Source organism: Notechis scutatus, chromosome Z, assembly GCF_049901735.1.
Source record: "Notechis scutatus isolate UNSWTSFEM ecotype Mainland chromosome Z, rNotScu1.2, whole genome shotgun sequence".
In the NCBI taxonomy this organism is placed as follows: domain Eukaryota; kingdom Metazoa; phylum Chordata; class Lepidosauria; order Squamata; family Elapidae; genus Notechis; species Notechis scutatus.
The window spans coordinates 138,086,307-138,107,306 of NC_142025.1; the positions used below are offsets into that span (position 1 = coordinate 138,086,307).

General features: G+C 42.2%; 1 protein-coding gene across 4 annotated transcripts; it reads left to right on the forward strand.

Annotated features, from left to right (window-relative positions):
• Positions 1-227: 227 nt before the first annotated feature.
• PRMT1 (protein arginine methyltransferase 1) lies at positions 228-20,358 on the forward strand. 4 transcript variants are annotated; one of them, XM_026677480.2, is made up of 12 exons: positions 228-277; positions 3,746-3,803; positions 5,192-5,235; positions 10,338-10,436; positions 10,603-10,758; positions 11,128-11,191; positions 12,317-12,459; positions 14,714-14,801; positions 14,999-15,114; positions 16,069-16,219; positions 16,794-16,915; positions 19,500-20,358. In XM_026677480.2, the coding sequence occupies exons 1-12, from the start codon at positions 248-250 to the stop codon at positions 19,581-19,583; spliced, it is 1,155 nt and encodes a 384-aa protein (XP_026533265.1). In that variant the 5' UTR covers positions 228-247; the 3' UTR covers positions 19,584-20,358. The 4 variants fall into 4 exon arrangements, with proteins under 4 accessions (XP_026533265.1, XP_087802352.1, XP_026533266.1 ...); XM_087946226.1 differs by having other exon boundaries at positions 3,746-3,799; XM_026677481.2 differs by lacking the exon at positions 5,192-5,235 and having other exon boundaries at positions 3,746-3,799.
• The last annotated feature ends 642 nt before the right edge of the window (positions 20,359-21,000 follow it).

Genomic DNA, 21,000 nt, shown 5'->3' on the forward strand with positions numbered 1-21,000 from the left:
GACCCTTTTCTCTAAATGCGCCCAATACGGTTTGAAATAGTGTGAGGGAGGGTCTTTTCCCTTCCTGACTGACTGACGGAGATCCCGCCGACCAATGAAAACCTGGGAGGCGGGGCTGCCCTCTTTCCCCACCTCCCCTCTTGAGTGACGGAGAGGCCGCCCAATGGAATGCCCGGTCCCCTCCCCACGACTGAACGAGGCTGGGGGACTCTGGCCAGCGGTTCTCTTTTTCTGTCTCATTCGCAAGATGGCGGAGGCTGCAAACTGCATCATGGAGGTGAGGGAGTGAGGGAGGGAAGCAGAGGGAGAGAAAGAAGGGTGGGGGAGCCGGAGACTGCCGCTGGCCCCCTCCGAGGGGCCCTAATCCTACATCCACCGATTCTCTCCCGGACCCTCATCACGCACGGGAGAGATTGCTCAACCGAGACCCCTCCGACCCCCCGCCCCGATGACAAGCCCACCCCCAGCTCAGGCTTGAACTGGCTCCCGGGGAGGGTCTGCCTTCCGCCGCCTGTGTGACCGAACCCCCTTTACTTTCTACCCCTCGCTGCCTTTTCCCCTTCTGGCGGCCCCTTAAATACCATCCCCGCCTTTTTCTTCTCCCTCCCCATTAGCGGTTCCATTTTTTTCACCGCCGTCGCCGCCTCTCCCCCCCGTTCCGGACCGTCCCCACATAGGAGGGGGCGGCGGACAAGGAAAAGGTTCCTCCCCCTCCGGAGATGCGTGCTGGCTAGCTTAGGCAGGAAAGCATCGGCTGTTTCAAAGACTCCTTCCGACCCCTTTCCGGGGAAAGCTTCGCAAGCTTCTCGCCCCCCCGTCCCGATTAACGCGGTTCTTTCCTCATGGGAGCCGCATGGCAGGCCTGCCCGTTGGGCCCCGCCCCCGTGGCCCGGGGAGGCCCCTGGAGCTCCGCCCCCGCCGTGGGCCCTCCCTCATCAGGGCCGCGTGGGGTTCCTGCTCCCGGGGTGGATTAGCTTTTCCCGCCGCGGCCCGTCGACCCTTCGGTGCAGCCGCCCCCGCCTCTCCTCCCCTCCCATTAAGTTGCGCTTCGTTCTGCTGGAAAAAGACCCCTGTCGCTGCCGCGGATAGTGAACTCTTTGTTCGCCGACGCTCCGGCTTTTTCCCGCTGCCTCCTTGGCGCCTCCTTGGCATTTCCTTCTCTGGGCAACCCTGGCTGGTTCTCGTAAGGTGGGCTATTCATGGATCGCCGAATCCTTCCCACTCGTGGAAATACAGAATCAACCCCCCCACGGACCGGTCTCCTTCGCCCGGTGCCATCTCCTCCCCGTCCCATTTTTCAGCTCAGTAATTTGCCTGTTAAAAAAAAGAAGAAGGTGCCCACCATTATTTTGTGAAGTGGTCCCTTCCCTCTTATTTTTTCTCGTCTTCTGTCTGAAAGGAAACGGTGGGCCTTAATGCCATTGCTTCCTTCAAGGTGGTTGCTCTTTAATTTGACGGGCCCATTGTGCTCATTGTCCTTAGGAGGCTCTTTTCTGTTTAGAATAAGAGAGTGGGAAGGGATCTTGGAGGTCTTCTAGTCCAACCCCTTGCTCAGGCAGGAAACCCTGTTACCATTTCAGGCAAATGGTAATAATGTCCAATCTCTTCTTAAAATCTATGATGCCTTATGGTGAGTTATTGCCTTCTGGCTCATTGTTCCCTTATGTTAGGAAGGTTCTTGCACCTTATGGTAGCCTAACACTTTATGTAGGTGTATTATGGAGGGGAAAATGTTTCAGAGACTAAGCTTCACAAGTAAAATGGGCAAATTTTTAGGATGGAATTGCTTTGATGTGGTATGATTTGCATAAGTGATCTTTTGAGGGCAGGTAAGATTACATGGTCTCCTGAGAAGGCTTGGATGAGGCTGGGGTGGTAAGGCTTGGGTGAAAGGCGGAACTCATAGTGAATAGGAACTAAACTTAGAAGGGTAGGATATCAGAGGTTTCAATGTCCAGACTTCAGGGTATTGCAAATTTTGGAAAAAGATTGAGGAGTTATGACAGATTGAAAAAGGTTGGAAGGAAAGAATTACGACATGTATACCTAAATGAGAAATTGAAGTATCTCCCATCTCCTATTCACATGGTCACAGAAACACCATTGTTGGAAATCCTTTTCTTTTGCTGGTTTTCTTCCTAGAATGGGAATAACGGCCCAATAGTTGACTGTGGGGAAGGTATCCTTGTTACCATCTTCCAGCTCATGACATTTTAGATGTTCCCCGACCTCACCTGCCATTCAGCTTTTGGTTTAATAGAGCCCATAGAATTGAAATGACCCATTTAGACCAAACTTCTTAATTTGGGCATTCAGCATATATTACTTGTGAGTACTTTGGAAGTTCATGAGTTGACAGCTGATTTAGGCCACTGAGTTCTTGCTTGATGTATGAGTCCAAATCAACCCATAAGTGACTTACTAGCTTTTTTTTCAATTCCTTCAATTTAAAGAATGCAGGATCCAATCTGGTACGGTCACCAGGACCAGAGGTTTTGTCTTCCAAGCTTTCGGATTCGTGCTGGAGCCCGAGCCACTATTCAGGGAACTTCTCTCTGGGCCAGATTGGATCCTGCAACATTTTCCTGGGACACATATATTCATCTTCATTTGTTAAATAAGACCACCTCAGTAGATAACTGGTTCCCTTAATTGTCCTTCAACCAAATGTAAGAGTAATTGCAACTAGGCAGCATGTAGTGATGATGCTTGGCTTTGGCACACAGGTAACTCACACTAGTCTTCCAAAATAAATCCTACAGTTTCACCCTCTGAGGAGTGGGCTAGTACTGACATCTTGTGGTATAACTGCTGCATATATGTCAGCTGACAATTTATAAGAGTATTATGGAAATAATTATAAAAGCTATTCCAAATGACAGAGTACTAAGGATGTAGGAAACAAGATGGTCCCAAACAGGAATGTAGCATGAGGAGCCCCTATCACCAATGAATGAGGAGCCCCTATCACCAATGAATGTCTCCCCTGCATCTCTTAAGTAACCCATGCAACTTCTGCATTCAGTTTCACCTTCTGAATGTTTAAGTAACTATTTGCAATACAGTTGTGTTTATCAATTCCTCTTGGAAGTGTTGTATCTGAACATACTGAAGGGAAATAGGTGGTGGAGAATGCTGCCATTCGGCAGGTGTATAACTCAGACCTTGATGGGGAGCATAGCAACTCTGCTGGCATTTCAGATGATTTTTTTTTTTTCTATTCCTGGCATGGGATTGTGATAATCCTATAAAAAGCCTCTTTGTGACTGGAGGCAATCCTGCTCTGCGTGCTATAGTTCTGTTCAGTGATATGGTTGAATAGAAGATGCATACATTATTGGGGAAAGGGGGTGCTAGCCTATTTTTACCATAGAGGACATACTACTAAAGACTTCCTCTCTGATCTTGCATTTGTCTGCCCTGTTATTTATTCAGTTGATATAGCCGCCCATCTCACATGTGTGATTCCTGGTGGATTGTTGCAATCCTAAATGCTGGTTTCCAGTTCTGGAAATTGTTCTTTCTGGATACCACTGGCAAGCCTAGCAGGAAACTACCATTGGCTCCTCACACAGAGAGACTTCTCAGAACTGCTTCCTTGTTTGTGGTCACCTTTTATCAGTTTTTTTTTTTATTTGCATTACTCCCTCTCCAAATCTTAGTTGTTAAAATGATCCAGGCTCCGGATCAGTTCCCGTTGAGCTCTGAATTGACATTCTTTCCCTTGTTACTCTCTCTCTCCTAGAATTTTGTAACCACGCTGGCTAATGGGATGAGCCTGCAGACTCCGCTAGAAGATGTAAATATCCTTTGAGTACATGAACACTAGGCTAGTGCTCAACCCTGGATGTGGCTGAGCTCAGGCCAGATCTTTCCTTGCTGTGTAGTCGGCTTGGCGATGCATCATCCATTAATCCCCCTCGTACCTGCCTTTTGCTAAAATTGCACCTATAGTTATCCCCTTGCTTTTGTAGCTCTTGCTTAGATGTTCTGCCCTTCTCTCAAACTGATAGGACTAACTAAACACCACTTCCCATAAATTCTAGATGTAGAATATACCTACTTTCTGTTTCTTTGCCCCCTTCTTCACAGAATTAGTTTACATTCTTGTTTCTTCTTCCTTGCTTCTGTATGCATCTTTTAGTCCATATCCTTCAGTTAATCCTATGATGCAGTGCCTGTTCAGTCTGAGTGGCTAAACAGTGCAGGATGAAAAAAAGAATGGGGTTCGTGACCATACCTTTTTTTGTGTGTGCAGTGATTATTAATCGTCTTCGTTTAACGACCCCATAATTCCTTGTGGGGTGGAGTCTGGACAACTGAACTCAGCCAGTAGAGTGTTTTAATGGCCGGGTGCCCTTCCTGTGGCCAGTGCAGAGTTTTGTTCAGCAGATATATTCTTCAGTGTGCCCAGAGAGAGAAATATCTGTCTCTAGGACTGAATTCAGAGCCTCCTGATGGTGAGGCGAGAGCTCCACCTCTAGGCCACCACATCACTCCTTTGTGTGAATATTAACAGTGAATATTAAACAATACTGGTTGAAAATATGGATCACCAGGTCATGGTAATTTATTTCAAATTGTTCACCCTGCTGCTCATATAAAGGACATTAGTGGAAACTGACTAGAGCCTATCCTCTTTTGATCCATTGATAAATAAAGCAATGGAGTATTTTGCTACAACACTTATTTTTATTTTTGGAAGTGGCAAACAGTTCCTACTGTTTTCTCAGGGTGTTGGTAGAAAATTTTTAGGCCTTCCTTGATATTTTGGGAGGGGAGAGTTGTGGATGTTAGGTCAGAAAACAGACTCATTTGCATTTAGCTCAGCTGTTTGATTTGCACATAGCTGCTACTTTTGATGAGCCTCTATTCCTAAATAACCACTTTTCAAATTTTAGCATTTATCTTAGACATACAAATTATTATAATTGGCATCAAATTATGTTTGTGTTGCATTGCATCTTTGTTTTAAAAAATCAAACTTATATTCTGGTTGGTGCATCGGCAAAGGGTTTGTACCTCAGGGTTTTTCCTCCCTCTTTCTCATGCTGGTTAGTTAAAACAAAATGTTAAGTGCCCGACATTGACATACTGGGGAGGCTTTGTGGGGCAGATCTGGAGGGTTTTACGCCAGGGTGTTGGTTGCATTGAGCACACTTAACCATTCTTTCCTTAACTTTTATTGCAGCTGCCCTCTCCTGGGGACATTCAGGGGGTAGAGCAGCTCAGGAGGTAGGCCATTAATGATAAAGCCTGCCAAACGTTCCTGTGCATTGTGGGAATATGAGACAGAATTGCCCTGAGAGGATTGGGGGGGGCAGACAAAGAGCTGATCTCCTAAATATGGTGGTACTAAGACTGAAATGGCAAATATTTTATCCATTTCTGTCAGAGCCAAAAAATTCTTTTCCATCAAATGGAGCTGGTGCACTTTAGTTCGAACTTCAAACTGTTCAGCACCTGACTAGCCAAATGGACAGACACCTGATGTTTAACTCTGTTTTTCCCCTCCCTTTGGTGGCAAAGAATCCATAGGAGCAGATTTGTTGTGACATAAGTTTTAGTGAACCATATTGCTTGCCTGAGATGCATTTCAAGTTGTTACTTTTCTGTTAGTATAACATATATCAATCCCCTTTTTGCCCAAGGCTGTATTAACTTCAAAAAGATCAATTAAGGACAGCATAAACCTAGTTTTAAAATATCCAGAGCAGGATAAAACTTCTCCATTAAAAACGATCTCAATGGCTTGCTTAGAGCTTTGCAAATATGGGAACAATTTGACTTCCTTAAGGATTTAACCTTGAAAACAAAATTCTGGTCCCCTGCCGATGGATTTGAGCAATCTGGGTGAAAGGAATATTGTGTTATTATGGTTTGTTAGGATTTAATACAAGTAGTACTTACAACAGTTTGTTCAGTGATTGTTCAAAGTTACAACGGCGCTGAAACAACTGACTTATCACTGTTTTTCGTTTATGACCTTTCCAACATCCCCATAATTATGTGATCAAAATTCAGATGCTTGCCAACTGGTTCATATTTATGACAGTGGCTATGTCCCAAGGTTATGTGACAACCTTTTGCAACCTTCTGACAAAGCTAATGGGGAAGCCAGATTCACTTAACAACCTGCTTACCAACTTATCAACTACAGTGGTTCATTTAACAACTGAGAACACAAAGGTCCTAAAATGGGGTAAAACGCATTTAACAAATGTCTCATTTAATAAGAGATATTTTGGACCCAATTGTGATCGTAAGTCAAGGACCGTGATGGTGAACCTATGGCACGCGTGCCGGAAGTGGCATGCAGAGCCACTTCTGCTGGCATGCAAAAGGTCGCCCAGAAGAGCCCCACTGTGCATGCGCACTTGCCACCCCCCGACAACTAATTGTCAGGTATCTGGCGCGCATATGTGTGGGGTGTGGGAGATGTGCATGCACGTGCAGAGATGCATGGCGTGCGCGGGAGGGGTCTCGTGCGCATGCACAGATGTGCGGGGTGCATAGTGGAATTGCGCATGCATGCGCAGATGCATGGCACGCAAGGGGATCGTGCATGTGCAGGGGGCGTGGGCCCCCGCGTGTGCATTGCCTTCTGGGTGCTGGCATGGAAGCCCAAAAAGATTAGCCACCACTGGTCTAGGACTTACCTGTGTAGAGCCAAGATCCTCTTTGAGTTGAACTCAACTCTTGGAGATTACACAGAAGTTTAAGTGTAGAAGGTTTGGTTACAATATGGACATGGTTTGCCATTGTCTTCCGCAAAAATACTTTTTAACTTCCCAGTTGAACCTAGAGAGTTTTTTTGATGTATCCCATCCAACTAATTCTGTTTAGCTTTCTGAGATCAGCCAAGGACTTCATATAACTTGACTCAGTCCCCCATCAATTATAAGGCACTATATCTTGGTAGCTCCAGAACAGCGGTCGCCAACTGTTGGGCCGGGGACCACTGGTAGTCCGTGAAAAAATGTTGATGGTCCGCAGAGAAATGTCCCCCCCAAAGCAATTAATCCAGGCTGTGCAGGAACACAAGGCTGTGCCACCCATATGGCCCCCACCCTTCAGCCAAGTGCAAACCTTACCTTGAGTAGAGCCATGCGAGCTGGAACTGGAAGGTAAGACTAACAACAGGGGAGTGAAATCCGCCCCGGGGTGGCTTGCTGACGTTGGTGGGAAAGTCAGTTCCATATTCCAGAGCTACAGTAGTCACAGGACTGGCCCTTTGGTCATCCCAGAGCAGCTGTTTCTCCACCTGGGTGCACCGGCCTGCCATGGACTGGAGGAGCTGCTCCGGGATGACTAAAGGGCCAGTCCTGTGACTACTGAAGCTCTGGAATATGGGACCGACTTTCCCACCAACGTCAGCAAGCCACCGTCAGTCAAAATTCATATTAGTGATCCGCAGGATTTAAAATTATGAGTTTGGTGGTCCCTGAGGTCCAAAAGGTTGGTGAACCCTGCTCCAGAACACCATGCAAGTGATTGAGCCAAGCTAGTAATAGAAAGAGGAAATTACTTGGTATTATTTACCTTAGCTTAGAAATGCTGCTCTGGTTAATCTGTAGCCCCCAGCAGTCTAGTATCATGTATAGGCAAGATTAGTTATAAGATGGTTTAAAATCAGCTGGGTATCACTCTGCTAGGCAATGACTCTATATTCTGAAATGTTTATACACAACAGGACAACTTCAGTGGGCATTATTATGGCTAGGACAGAACAGGGAACACAGAAAAGATGGTATGAATCGTTTGTAGGCAGTCTGTTTGTTGGAGATTTGTAGATTTTGGACACCTTACTAGATGCAGAGAAAAAAAAGTTGATTCGCCTCCTTTTCAAATTTAGGGTTCTGATTATGAAAAAGGTAATATCCTCTCAGGAATAAATCAAGAGCCACAGCTATTTGAAGTGGGGAGCAGATGACTGGATCTGGTTTAAGATGGGATCTTCTGACTCAGTGATAATAGAATAGCCTTTCCCCAGTTATAACATCCTCAAAATTGCTTGGATTGCAACTTCCCTATTGGACATGTGGGGTAGAAACATTGGGAGTTGTAAATACAGGTAGTAGTTGACTTACAATCAGTTGCTTAGCAACTGTTTGAAATCACCATGGACCCCTCCTCCCAAAAGGTACTTATGACATAGTTCTGAAGTTCCAATGACCCTCCCCTCCTTAATATGATTGCATTTCGGACACTTAGCAACTGGCCCACTTTTACAGCATCCCATATTCACATTTTGGCCAAGAACTTGTGTTTATTTCCAGTGTTTGGCAAAAATGCCGTATAGTGAACAATGGGTTTCCTTAACGACTGCCGCAAAGAAAGGCAGCCTGTGTTATAGCTGTAAATTGAGGACTAGATACAGATATATCTGGAAGGCACCAAGTTGGAAAAGACTAGAGTAAGGACTGAGTTCTAATCCAGAAAATTCCAGTTAGATTTCGGTGTGACTTTTAGATGGCTTTTGGTGGTTTCCTTGAAAAAAGAGGCTCTGTATTGATAGAGGAATATTGATGCACTGAGACACAGTAGTCTAGAGGGTGGGATTGGGAGAGTGTTGGCAAAATGAAAATCATGGACATGACTGGGACAATTAAAGACCCTCCCTTTTTACCTGTGTATATGAGAGAGAGAAACGCGCTTGCAATGCGTATTGAAAGAGGCTGGACTTTGATCATCCAGTCACACTTCCCATGTTGAATACTGATACGCTTTGCTAGCATCTATTTGATGACCTATTTCCTTGAATTCAGCCATCTTCTCTCTGCACCAGCTACAGCTTTGAGTCACTCAACACTGGGAGCAGCTAAAGTTATGTTGCAATTGTCTAGCACTGAAATCTTAAGTAATAAGTGAAAGATATTACTCCAAGTCCATGATACTGTTTTCCCCATGATAAAATTTGTTTTTAAAGTGACTTAAATTCCACCTCCAAATTTACAACCTGTTTTAAAACTCACATGGTTGAAAATGCAACTTGTGAAACTCTTATTCAAGTGATATATGGCCTGTCTTACATAGCCTTGAGTTATATATTTTTCCTGCTTTCTCTGTTCTGACTAAGAATTCTTAGAGGAAGATAAAATAGTTAATTCCACTAAGCAGTTCCAATTTGGTTTACCAGAGGCTAAAAGGCATTAATTTCCCACCTTAAAATTCCCTTAAATTGGAAATCAGTCCAATTTGTTTAGAGTTTTTAGAATTGGCCCCTCATTTTACTTGTCAAGTCCATCACCCACTATCTGCAAAACTGCAAAAATAAATGTCAAGAATTTCCATTGCATATTTGATTAAAATGTCTCAATAATTGGTCTTGAGTTCAGGCTTCTGCCTAAAACGCTGCCACTAGTCAGAACAGACTTAAGTAGAACATGTGTAAACCAAATTAAACATGAGAATTAGACCCAGTGCATACACAAAGAACGTTCCCTAAAATTAGTAAGTATAGAATAGTGTCTTAGGACCACCCCAGGCATAGAAGAGATGCATGTGGCTTTTTCTTACCCTCCAAATTGTTTGTTAAAATTCTCATTATAATGGCAGGGTCACCCATCACCTTTCTGACACGAGTCCCACTTAACCCTTTGCATTGTCAACCTGTGAATCTCCGAAGAATCCACCCTGACCTGTATTTCCTCAAAGTGTTAATTTTATCTCCACCAAGCAAAATTCTTCTAGAGTGACTTTTTAAACCAGACATTTGGTTTCTTGGGAAGAAGGAATTGTTGCAGTATCTGTAGTCTGTTCAACCTCATTAAAGTAGATGCACAGTGACATGTTCAGAAGACTAGTATCAACAGCAAATTTTCTAAAGGACATTGGAACTCTGGTTTTCCCTTGACGAAATAAAAAAATCCAAACCATTGAATTGAATAAAGGGTTACTTCAGAAACTGCAAATACTTTGTGAGAGGGTGATATGAGTTTGAATTTCTATAAGCTAAGGTACTAATACTCCTTTTTTCTTCATGGACGTCATCTAAGTAATAGTTGCATGAATTTGCTAAGAGTAAAAAACTTAATTCTAAAAGAAGCAGCATACTTCTTTGTATAAAGTATGTGTACATTGACACCCCTGAAAAGATGTTTGTTTTGTTTTGCCTCTTGCACACACAACATTATTAAGAAAGCACATGTTGTATCAGTGTTTTTTTTTAATCCATTTAATCAGGCATCTACAGATCATATTGATTGATATGAAATTATTAGTTGAGCAGTACAAATTTAAATGTTTACTTGAAAAATGTGAAATTAAGTGGGGAAATTGTAAGTTATATTAGGGGGTCCTGGGATGACTTGGGCCTTTTTCTGTATTTTCACCAGGTCTCATGCACCCAGCCGGAAAGCAGCAAACCAACAGCAGAAGAGATGACTTCCAAGGATTATTACTTTGATTCCTATGCTCACTTTGGGATCCATGAGGTGAGAAAATGGGTGGGGAAATGGTTATTTATTAACTTATTAAATTGGTTTGCAGCCCATCTCACCTCAGGGTATGAAAAACAAGATCCAGTCTTGTCCAATTTGAGGGGAGGGTGTAAATAGATTTTGAGGGAGTTCTCTGATGTGTCTTTTTCCTGCATCTTAGGAAATGCTGAAAGATGAGGTCCGCACACTGACCTACAGAAATTCCATGTTTCACAATCGGCACCTCTTCAAGGACAAAGTGGTCCTGGATGTTGGGAGTGGCACAGGAATACTTTGCATGTTTGCAGCCAAGGCTGGGGCCAAGCGGGTTATTGGGGTAAGTGTGATGCTCATATGCTATTGGTCCCCATTTTGTGATCTATTGGATGCAAAATGGATGAAAGGATTTGATGGTATGATTAAATGGTAATCTTGGATAGAGATTAAGAGTTCTATGTTAAATTAAGTCCTATTAAAGTTGTACAAATCTATCTTAGTTATTTCTATGAAGGTTTGAGATGACAGGCAAGAGAGAGACACCATTTGATTTTATACTAACACTTGGCATTCATTAGTGCCATTTCATCACATGTATTTCCAGTGATGTGTTTTACTAATTTAGGAAGAAAAAATATAAAGCATTAGCTTACGAAACATCTCTCTTTATTCCCCCATCCTATTTCCCACTTCTGTCCTCAACTAATAGATTGAATGCTCCAGTATCTCTGATTATGCTGTCAAAATCGTCAAAGCCAACAAACTTGACCATGGTAAGTAAAATCATTTTTAAAAATGCCCTCAATTTCTGAGTCACTTATCTGGGTATCTAAAAAGCCACTGTTGTGCAGAAGATGTTTAGAGATAGTCCTCAACTTAGGAGCATACTTAACAATGGTTCAAATTTACAATGGGCTCATGTAAAGCACTTCTGACTGTTGCAAAATATCAAAAAACACATACCGTGGTCATATGGTCACAATCTGAATGCTTGGCAACCTGTTCGTGCTTATAACTGGTTGCCAAGCACCCAATGATAATGATTTGTGCAATGGAATGTAATTAGGAGGTGGATTCCCAGGGGAGGAGGGCATTTCAGAGGAATAAAAGACAACTCAGTCCTGTTACTTTGTGTGCGAGAAAGAAAGTGAAACCATCCCTTCCCTAATAATTCCCAGAATGTATGGTACGGTAGATACAGATAGTAAAATGCTTAGTTTGGCAAAATTCTGTCTATAGCTGTGCAGCTTGGAAAAATGACCGCATGTCATTCTTTGTTTTTGGGCCTGATTTGCAGTCTTCTCTGCTGGCTTTCCCAGAAAGTCAGTGGGGAAGCTGGTAGAGAAGGTTGCAAGATGCTGCCACTTACCAAGAGGATTCTTATGTTTCTGGGGGCTAGCGAAAAGAGCTCTTTGCAAAAGAATTTCAGCTCCTACCTGCTTAGATTTTGGCATGGAGCTGAAATCCTTAGGCAAGTACTTTTTCAGCCAACTCCCAGAAACAAGAAGGAGCTGAAATCCAAGCAGCATGGTAAGGTACAGAATACAGGATGTGCCTCAGCAAGGTGGAGAAGGCACGGTGCAGGCCATGTGACACTTGGTTTGGAGCTTTAAGTCCTGCTTGGATTTCAACAGGGAGGATTTTCAGCTCTTGAGTAGGGAGAGACTTGCCCCCAGCCTGTCCCAGGTATCCCAGGGTCTCCTCCACTCCATTGAAATAATTGTTTCTTACCTGGGACTCCATTCACTTAACAAAACTGCGTGAGATTGCTTAACAGGTGCAACTAGGAGTGCTGTGTTTGACAGCGCTAATAATATGAAGGAATCATCTTTTGCCAAACTGATTTCCATCTTCTTTGCTGAAGCATAATTTTAAAATGTGGTTTTCCTCTACTAAAGTGGTGTCCATCATCAAGGGCAAAGTGGAGGAAGTGGAGTTGCCTGTGGAAAAAGTTGACATCATCATCAGTGAGTGGATGGGCTACTGTCTCTTCTATGAGTCCATGCTCAATACTGTCATTTATGCCCGAGATAAGTGGCTGGTAAGTCTCAGTCCTTGATTTCTGCCAGCGGTGCTTAGATTTAAGCTGGCCCTACCCTACCTTATTTTCAAATCTGGATTGTGAATAACTCCATTTGACAAAAAGGACAAGGTGTAGTGGGATAATGGTGATGAGATGTATTCTGAAGTTTTGATTTTAAACTTATTTTAATTTGAAGCATCCCATTTTGAATGCAAAAGAACTATTTTGTAGTCTAGGAAGAATTTCTTGTTTGAAGTGAAGAATTTTGAACTCAAAAAACTTCCAGAATAATTGGAGAAGACCATTTTGCACATGGAATAGCTGTTTTGATCTCAGAGCAGCTATTTCAAGGTCAAAACAAGACATTTCAATTTCAGAAATTTGCACGCCACTAATAATAGCTATTCCTCTCTTGGCCAAAAGAACCCTTCAGAGTGACCTTGTCCCTGTGAAGTCCCAGAATTATGATCAGATTCATTAGACTCATCCCAGTATCTAAATCATCTAATCTTTCAGAATAGTACAGTACTAATTCCTTTAAAAATACAGTGAGGGCACCATTTATAATAGCAGGAGAATTGTTTAGCTCTTGATTCATTTTCAAAACCCCACTAGAAATAATTATTCGTACCTCTGGAAAAAGTTAACCTGCAGTTTCTTGGGTAGAATAATAAAAACACTTTTTGCTCCCAAGCTGACTTATGTTCCCGAGAGTCTGTAGTCTTTAACAGAAAAACGAATTCTGTCCATGCTGTAAACCTCACCCTTTCCTTGTATTTAGTTTTCAAAAGTGCTATGCCTTATGGATCTCCCAAGTACTTGTGTGCTTCATGAAAAATCCAGCCTTGGCTGTTATTCACAAAACATAAAGCAGAATTAGAATTTCATTTAGTTTAGTTTACTTTATTGTCATTGCATTTCGTACAACGAAATCAAACACTCATCTTCATTGCACATCATGACCATGACCATGAAAATAAACACAAACACACATCCTTCACCCTTTGAATCGGAAACCCCTGACACCACACTAACACTGCACTGTACAGCAGAATTCCAAAGAGCTACTGCCCTGGGATAGAAACTGTTTTTCAGCCTATTTGTCCTTGTTTTTATTATTTTGTACTGTCTGCCACATGGTAATAGTTCAAAAAAAAAGGGTGCCCAGGATGAGATGGATTATTATTATTATTCTTAATGGAATAATAGGGAAGCACAAGTAAAAGTTGAAAACTTTTTTTTTCTACACCAGTTTGTTGCCAATAGCAAAGTAGTGCAAGTATGACTTAATATTTTGTCTGGTATTCTTTAATTTACTCCTTATATTCTACCTTGTAACTGTGTACATTTTATTTAATAAGTTTTATTTGGTCTGAGCTGTAATACAGAATTTAATTTGATTTGAAGTAAATACTATTCTCGAAGTAAGGCAAATGGAATCTTCCTCTTCATTGATTGAGTATCTGATCAGTATCTGATTGAGTATTTAAGCCACTTCTATTGTAGTCACTCAGGCTATGATGGCAGCTCCTTTGGCATTCATTCTGAAACTAGATTGTTCAGAGGTATCTTTCAGTGCAAATTGTTTTTCTATGGATGCTAATACCATTATTACAGTAGGACATGATGTAGCATTTGTAGCCCTCTGAATGTTGCTGAAGATATAATTACAGTTTCAATAGAAAGGGAAACAAGGATTAAATTTAAGTAACATCTGGAGGGCTATGGATTCTTGACTCCCAGCTTAAGGACCTCTGAGGGTGACAAGCTCTGAGAATTAATGTTACCTATTTTATACTTAAAAGACTGTTAATGTATTATGGTTTCAAACTACAGACATGTATCAGTAATTATAAATGGCTTTTTGTAATTTGTGCAGATGTCAGAATATGAAACCTGATTAGTTATTCATTTGAATTATTTGAAACCTGATTAGTTATTCATTTTCACTTTTCATAATTAACACTCATGTTAACTAAGTTACACCTCCTCCTTACAGGGTCCTTAATATCCATGGTACTATGCGAAGGAGCCTAGAAGTGTCCTTATTTAGAATGATTTACACTGCTTGTGAGCCATTGGAGTATTTCAGCATTGTATTGTTATTCTGAAATTTGGAGTATAAATAATTGTAAGAAACAGGAATTCTGACATGTATATTGTGTGTCCCACCCCTTCCTCTAATCAAGAAATTCTCCACAAAGAATTCTCCACAAAGAAAAGGATTATATTGTTATGTGGCTAATTTTTTTCCCATCCATTTTTGTGTCAGACCCCAGATGGACTTATTTTTCCAGACCGTGCCACGCTGTACATCACTGCTATTGAAGATCGGCAGTACAAAGATTACAAGATCCACTGTAAGTACCAAGTTCTTTCCCAAAAAGGATACCAGGCACATAAGGAATCATCCATATGGGGGAAAGATATTTCTTAGTGACTCTTTTAAGGGAACACTTTCTCTGCTTCTTTTTGATTGTTCCCTTTGTTGGTGGGTGAGTGTGATGGCAAAGGCTTTTCCAGAATCTGAACCCCTTCCGTGTGTTTCTTACTGCAGGGTGGGAGAACGTATATGGATTTGACATGTCATGCATCAAAGACGTGGCAATCAAGGAGCCTTTGGTGGACGTTGTTGATCCAAAGCAGTTGGTCACTAACGCCTGTCTCATCAAGGTATGATGTACTGGGGTACTTTATTTTTCTGCCCTTGATTTTCTTAATCTCCATTGCTATGAACGCCCTGATTAAAATGGCATTAGGTTCTCACTGGTCATGCATTGCTTCTAGCGTTGATCACCTTTCTCTATTGTAGTAGATCTTGAGACCAGTGAATGAAAATCATCAAACAATATTGGGCACAGTGATCCCGATTAAGGGGAACACTAAGCTATCCCCAAAGAAGGCCACTCAGAGCAGCATGCCAGGAACTTTCCAGAACTTAGAGGAAATATAGTACCAGCCCAGAGGATTTACTATCCAGCATTTGAAATCTTACTGGGTATTTACCGTAGGTGTCATGTGGATAAAAGATTATAAGTGCCTGTCACTGCATTAGGAACATTGCCTCTTTTTTTTTGCTCCACCTATTTTTTTGGCAGAGCCTCTCTGTTTTGTCTTTCTGTGACACTTGCTGGTCTGGATTATGCATGCAAATGACCCTTTTGGGAAGTTCGTAGGCAAGAGAGAACAGCCCTAGCATATAACCAGGAGAAGATGATGGAAATAGGCAAATGGGAATTAAGAACAAATGCTAGATTGTTGTACTGAAGAGCAGCAAGGGAGCATTCTCTTCTGTTCCCCAGAGAAAAAAAGGGGGAAAGCAATCAATTTGATATATGTCATCATGTGGCCCAGAGCAGAGCAGACTATCTGTGAACATAGTGAGGTTTCACAGACGCATAAACACTCTACAGATTGTTCCATTTTTTATGTACGCTAGTTCATCTCAGGATGCTTCCAAATATTTAGCTTTCAGATGTTTCAGCTCTAAAGGATTGCAACTTTTGCAATCTGCAGAAACTTGCTATCAGAAAGAACGATAGATATTGTTTCGTGAGGATAATGAAGGTATGTTGACTTTTTTCAACCTGTCTTGTTTCCTCTCTCCTTCCTACTCACCTGTGGCAGGAGGTAGACATCTACACAGTGAAGGTGGAGGATCTCACCTTCACATCCCCCTTCTGTCTCCAAGTGAAGCGCAATGACTACATCCATGCCTTGGTCGCCTATTTCAACATAGAGTTTACCCGATGCCACAAGCGAACTGGATTCTCTACCAGTAAGGACATCGGTTGCCTCAGTGTGGGAAATCGGCAAGGAGGGACTTTGATCCAGTGTGGGGAGTTTGTGTGTTAAAATGTTAATATTCTGGTAAAGAATAAAACTAAACCAATGGAATTTTCAGTTTTAAAGTATAACTAGTTAATACTTTACAGTAAACCCCAACAGGAAAGCTAGATTTGTGTTTCTCAACCTTAGCAACTTTAAGTTGAATGGACTTCAACTCCCAGAATTCCCCAACCAGCCATACCGACTGGGAATTGAAGTCCACATGTCTCAAAATGGCTAAGATTAAGTAACACTGAGCTACTCTTGCTGACAGATAGGACTATTGCAGCAGGTTTATCTATCTGTTTTTTAGGAGCTTGGGTATTCTCCCACTGTAGCAATCTTATAGATTTTACTGATTGAGAGGTTGAAAAGTAGAATTATTAGAGGGCTTCAATTTATCTGGAGGAGAATATCTAAAGTCAACTAAGTCAAGCACATAGTTGGAGACACACATTTTGGGTACATATTTTTTTCCCCCTGGCTGCCCACTCTGTTCAGTTTTATTTTCTTATTACTTTTAGGTCCTGAATCTCCCTACACCCACTGGAAACAGACAGTCTTTTACATGGAAGACTATCTAACAGTGAAGACAGGAGAGGAGATATTTGGCACCATTGGCATGAAGCCCAACGCCAAGAACAATGTGAGTCAGGAGGGTGGTTCTTTTCCTGCAATGTTTTTCTGGAGAGTTGACATAACTTCCTCCAATGTTAAATTTGCCCGGGAAATAGAAATTGAGTCAACAGAAGCTTCTTTGTTTCTTACATTTGCAAAAATATAAATGCTTCTTTTCTAAAGGCCACATTAGGCAAAAGGTAACTAACCAGAAACAAGCCAGCGAGGATCAAGCATAGTGGTGGCCATGAGTGTTGGGCGTGCAGTGACGGAAGAGGGATGAAGTGGCTTGCTTGAGAAGGCCATGGTTGGCTGGAATTTCTGATTAAGATGCATTTACTCCTCTTAAGTAGGGAAGCGTGAAATGTTCTATTCCTCTGGTCTAGATAAATTTATCTGTGCATGTAGTGGACGAACTAGCAGAGGAACATTCTGTTCTGGAATGGAACATTTGTCTAAAATTGCGATTATGTGATAACACTTGGCACAGTACTAGTTTTGGATAAGTATTCATAACCTGAAAGATGTGTTTGCAGCTCCACAGGCTCTTGTGTAAGGGGTTACCCAAACATAATTTTAATGTGATGGGGGCGACATTACGACGACTATATTTTAATGAAATAAATTTTAGTTTTTGTCCTCGTAATATTTGTTACTTTATTTTAGTTCAGGAAATTTTCCATGTCTGTATACATTATTTGGTGGCAGCTATAAGCTTTGGTAACTTGCTGCAGAAAAGGCAGATTCAGATACACACACACGCACACATTCCTGTGGAAGTACTCCCCCACCCTTCCTTCAGTCTTGGAGACTGTCTGGACAAGTCCCTGCAATTTTCTTGTCTCTTGAGCAACTTATAGATATTCCTGAATAGACACGCATGAATTAATGCAAGTTCCTGATGAATGAAATACACGTTTGGAGAAGATAGCAGGTCTTAAGCTGGGCTTTGACTCTAGCGGTGCCTGTGGAGATTCTCAGTCATCCAGGTCATGGTTGTCCCAAAGGTGCTTTTTTGAGAGGCAACTGGACTTTATGTTTTTTCTTTGAGGACTTTTTGTTTCTCATCCAAGAAGCTGAAGAAGCTTCTCGGATGAGAAGTAAAACATCTTCAAAGAATAACCAGAGAGTCCAGTTGCCTCTTGAAAAAGTACCTTTCGGACAAGTGATCCAGGAAGTTCCAGTTTGAGGAAATTGGTTGCTTCTTACCATAATCCAGGCCAAAAGCTGATCTGAAATAATTTTTCTCTCATCAGGGTGTATTCATATGCTCTTTAAAATCCACCCCCCAAACCTAATCTAATTCTTCCTCAGTTTTATGCTTTTGATTGGTGGGAATTTAAATAAGATGTATTTTTTTAGAGGAGTGTGATTGACCTTTTATTTTTTTAACCCTTTTCTATTCTGTCTCATCTCTGCACCATTGACTGCACTTAGCTTGTGGGAGAACACCAGATAATCTGTAGTTTTTATTATTTGAAGAAAAATTGGTTTAATGACTCAGGCAAAATTGATGAAATGTGCATAAGGTCGTGAATATATAAAAGATGGTTCTGAATAAAAAACCTTAGTTAAAAAACTCACCTGCAAGATATTGTATAAAATTAATACTGTACAAAATTGGGACTTGTGGCTTTCTTGCTTAAAGTGTCATGCAAGCACTCTTAACGTCTTTCCAGATTTGGCAAACTCGTGAAAGTTCCATGTTAGTGTACTTTGAGTTTAATATTCAAATTCCAAAAATTAAACGTATTAAAAGTTACGTACTGCAGCAAGCGGAGTGGTACAGTGGCTTAGCAGTTAAGACACTGGGCTTGTTGGCTGGAAAATTGCCAGCCAGGTTTGAGACTCAAGCTCCGTGTGCCAGGGTGAGCTCCCATCCTTATCCCAGTACCTGCCAATCTAGCAGCTCAAATGCAAATAGATAAATAGGTACCACTTTGGTGGGAAGGTGACAGTGCTGCATGATGTCCTGCGGGGGCTGCATGACTGCGGAAATGTCTTCGGACAGTGCTACTCAGCGGTCTTTAAACAGAGATGAGTACCTCCCCCTTATAGTTGGCAACAACTAGCAGAGTAAAATCCACAGTGACTCCTTTACCTTACTGAAAGAAGTTCTTTCTGCTATATATTCATTCGGGGACTAACTTTTGCTGCATCGATCTTAAAGTTAAAGTTCTTACGGGTTATTAAGAGTTTATTCTTGATTGGAGATTGCCGTTCTGACGTTTCCATATGCCCACCAACATTTACTGCGATTACGCTGCGTTGTGTTTGGTGCAACAAAATTTCTTGCCAAAATTTCTTCTTCCTTGGAAAAAATAGATGAGAGCGGGGGGAGCAAGAAGGAGCCGTGGAGAATTTATTGGGAAAGGATCTTTAATTCAGTCCTATTTGTCCCAGTGGCCGAGTCATGTGATGGAGGAGTTAAGGAACACAACAAAATGCATGCTAACATTCTGAAAAGATAATATAATGATTTTTGCAGCACAGGAATGACAAGTAAATCCTCCATGTCTCTTAATGGAGATGAGGCTGAACTTCCTGTATGTGGTGAAGCACATTGTGTGGAAAAAAAAAATGTTTTAACTCATTTCTTTTTCTGTATGCAGCGAGATCTGGACTTCACCATTGACTTGGACTTCAAGGGGCAGTTGTGTGAGCTGTCTTGTTCGACGGATTACCGGATGCGTTAGCCCCTTCGTTTCCACAGATTTTTTTTTCTCCTCCTTCAACCAACCTTGCACCCAGAGCAAATCCTCTCTGTCATCCTATTCCGTTGACGTATCACTAATTCATTTCATTGTGTAGTTCCCTATAGCTGCACTCTGGGCCAGCAAGGAGAGGGTCAGTATTAGAGGCTAGGGGGAAATAGCCAAGATTCCCCCACCCCAAATCCCATTGCCCCTTGTTTTTAAAAGGCTCCCCTTTCCCCAGCTACCAGGAACTGAGGCAGTTAGCACAATTGAAGACATGCACGTGGGTTGTCCATCCGTTTGTTCTGAGGCTTGAGTGCAAACAGCAGGCTTCCATCATGGATTTTAATTTTTGTTAAATCATTGTTGGTCTTTGCCAGACTGTGTTGCCTAAAATTTTTCTCCCTCCCAGCCCATTTTTTTCAGTGTAACACTGTTCCTTGTCACCACTTCTAGTGCAAACGTTGCTTGGTTTTCGGGGGTACATACACCAATTTGGCGTCCAGTCGGCAGGATGGGCATCCCAACAGGTTTTTTTAAATCAAGAGGGCACGTGGAGGTGTGGGTGAAAAAGGCATCGCCATTTTGTGGGTGTTGTTTTTTCACTTGACGGTTTTGTACTTTTCCCTCTCAAATTTCCTGTTCAGATCTGTGGAGGGTGATGGTGTTTTTTTTAATCCCTTGCCCTTGGAAAGCTGACATAGTGTGACTTTCATAACTTATGGTTTTTATATGGTTACATTCATGAGGAAAAAAAATAAAGAAGTTGAAACCAGTTGTTCTTTCTTTTAATAGAAAAAGACAATGTGATAATATGTGCCTCTCTGCCTATCAAATGTTCCATGCAGTATTTCTCTTGAGAAGAAAAATGTGGGACTAGGATGAAGGGTTGGACTGAACTGCGGAAAACTCCCTAAAGAGTCTGACCCAGGGTGTTTAGTACAGAGTTCCCCAACCTTTCTGGGTTGACAACCCGGGGCGGGGGGGAAGAGGAGATAGTTTTATGGGAGGGACAGGTGCACGCACACAAGCGGGGTAAATGGGGCCCTGAGTGCCTGCAATACTTGTGCTGGGTGGGGCTGCGATCCCCTACAATGCTTGCACGAGTGAGGCTTTGTGTGTGCACACACGTGCACCAGCCACTCAGACAACTCGGTTGTGAATAGGCCTTGGACCGGTAGTGGGCCACGATCCACAGGTTGGGGACCCCAGGTTTAGGACACAAAGGACTTCCATGCTGTTACTAATACAGCTGTAGATTTTTTTTACAAGCCAGTCCCAAGAGACAGGGTAGCCTTTCCATGTTTAGAAATTGGGGAAATGTGAAGAATTGAGGTTGATTAATACATTGGAGCTAGGTGTTTAGGATTGAGTCCACATTTGTAGCAAGAGGAGGTGTTATGTGGGAAGTGCTCTT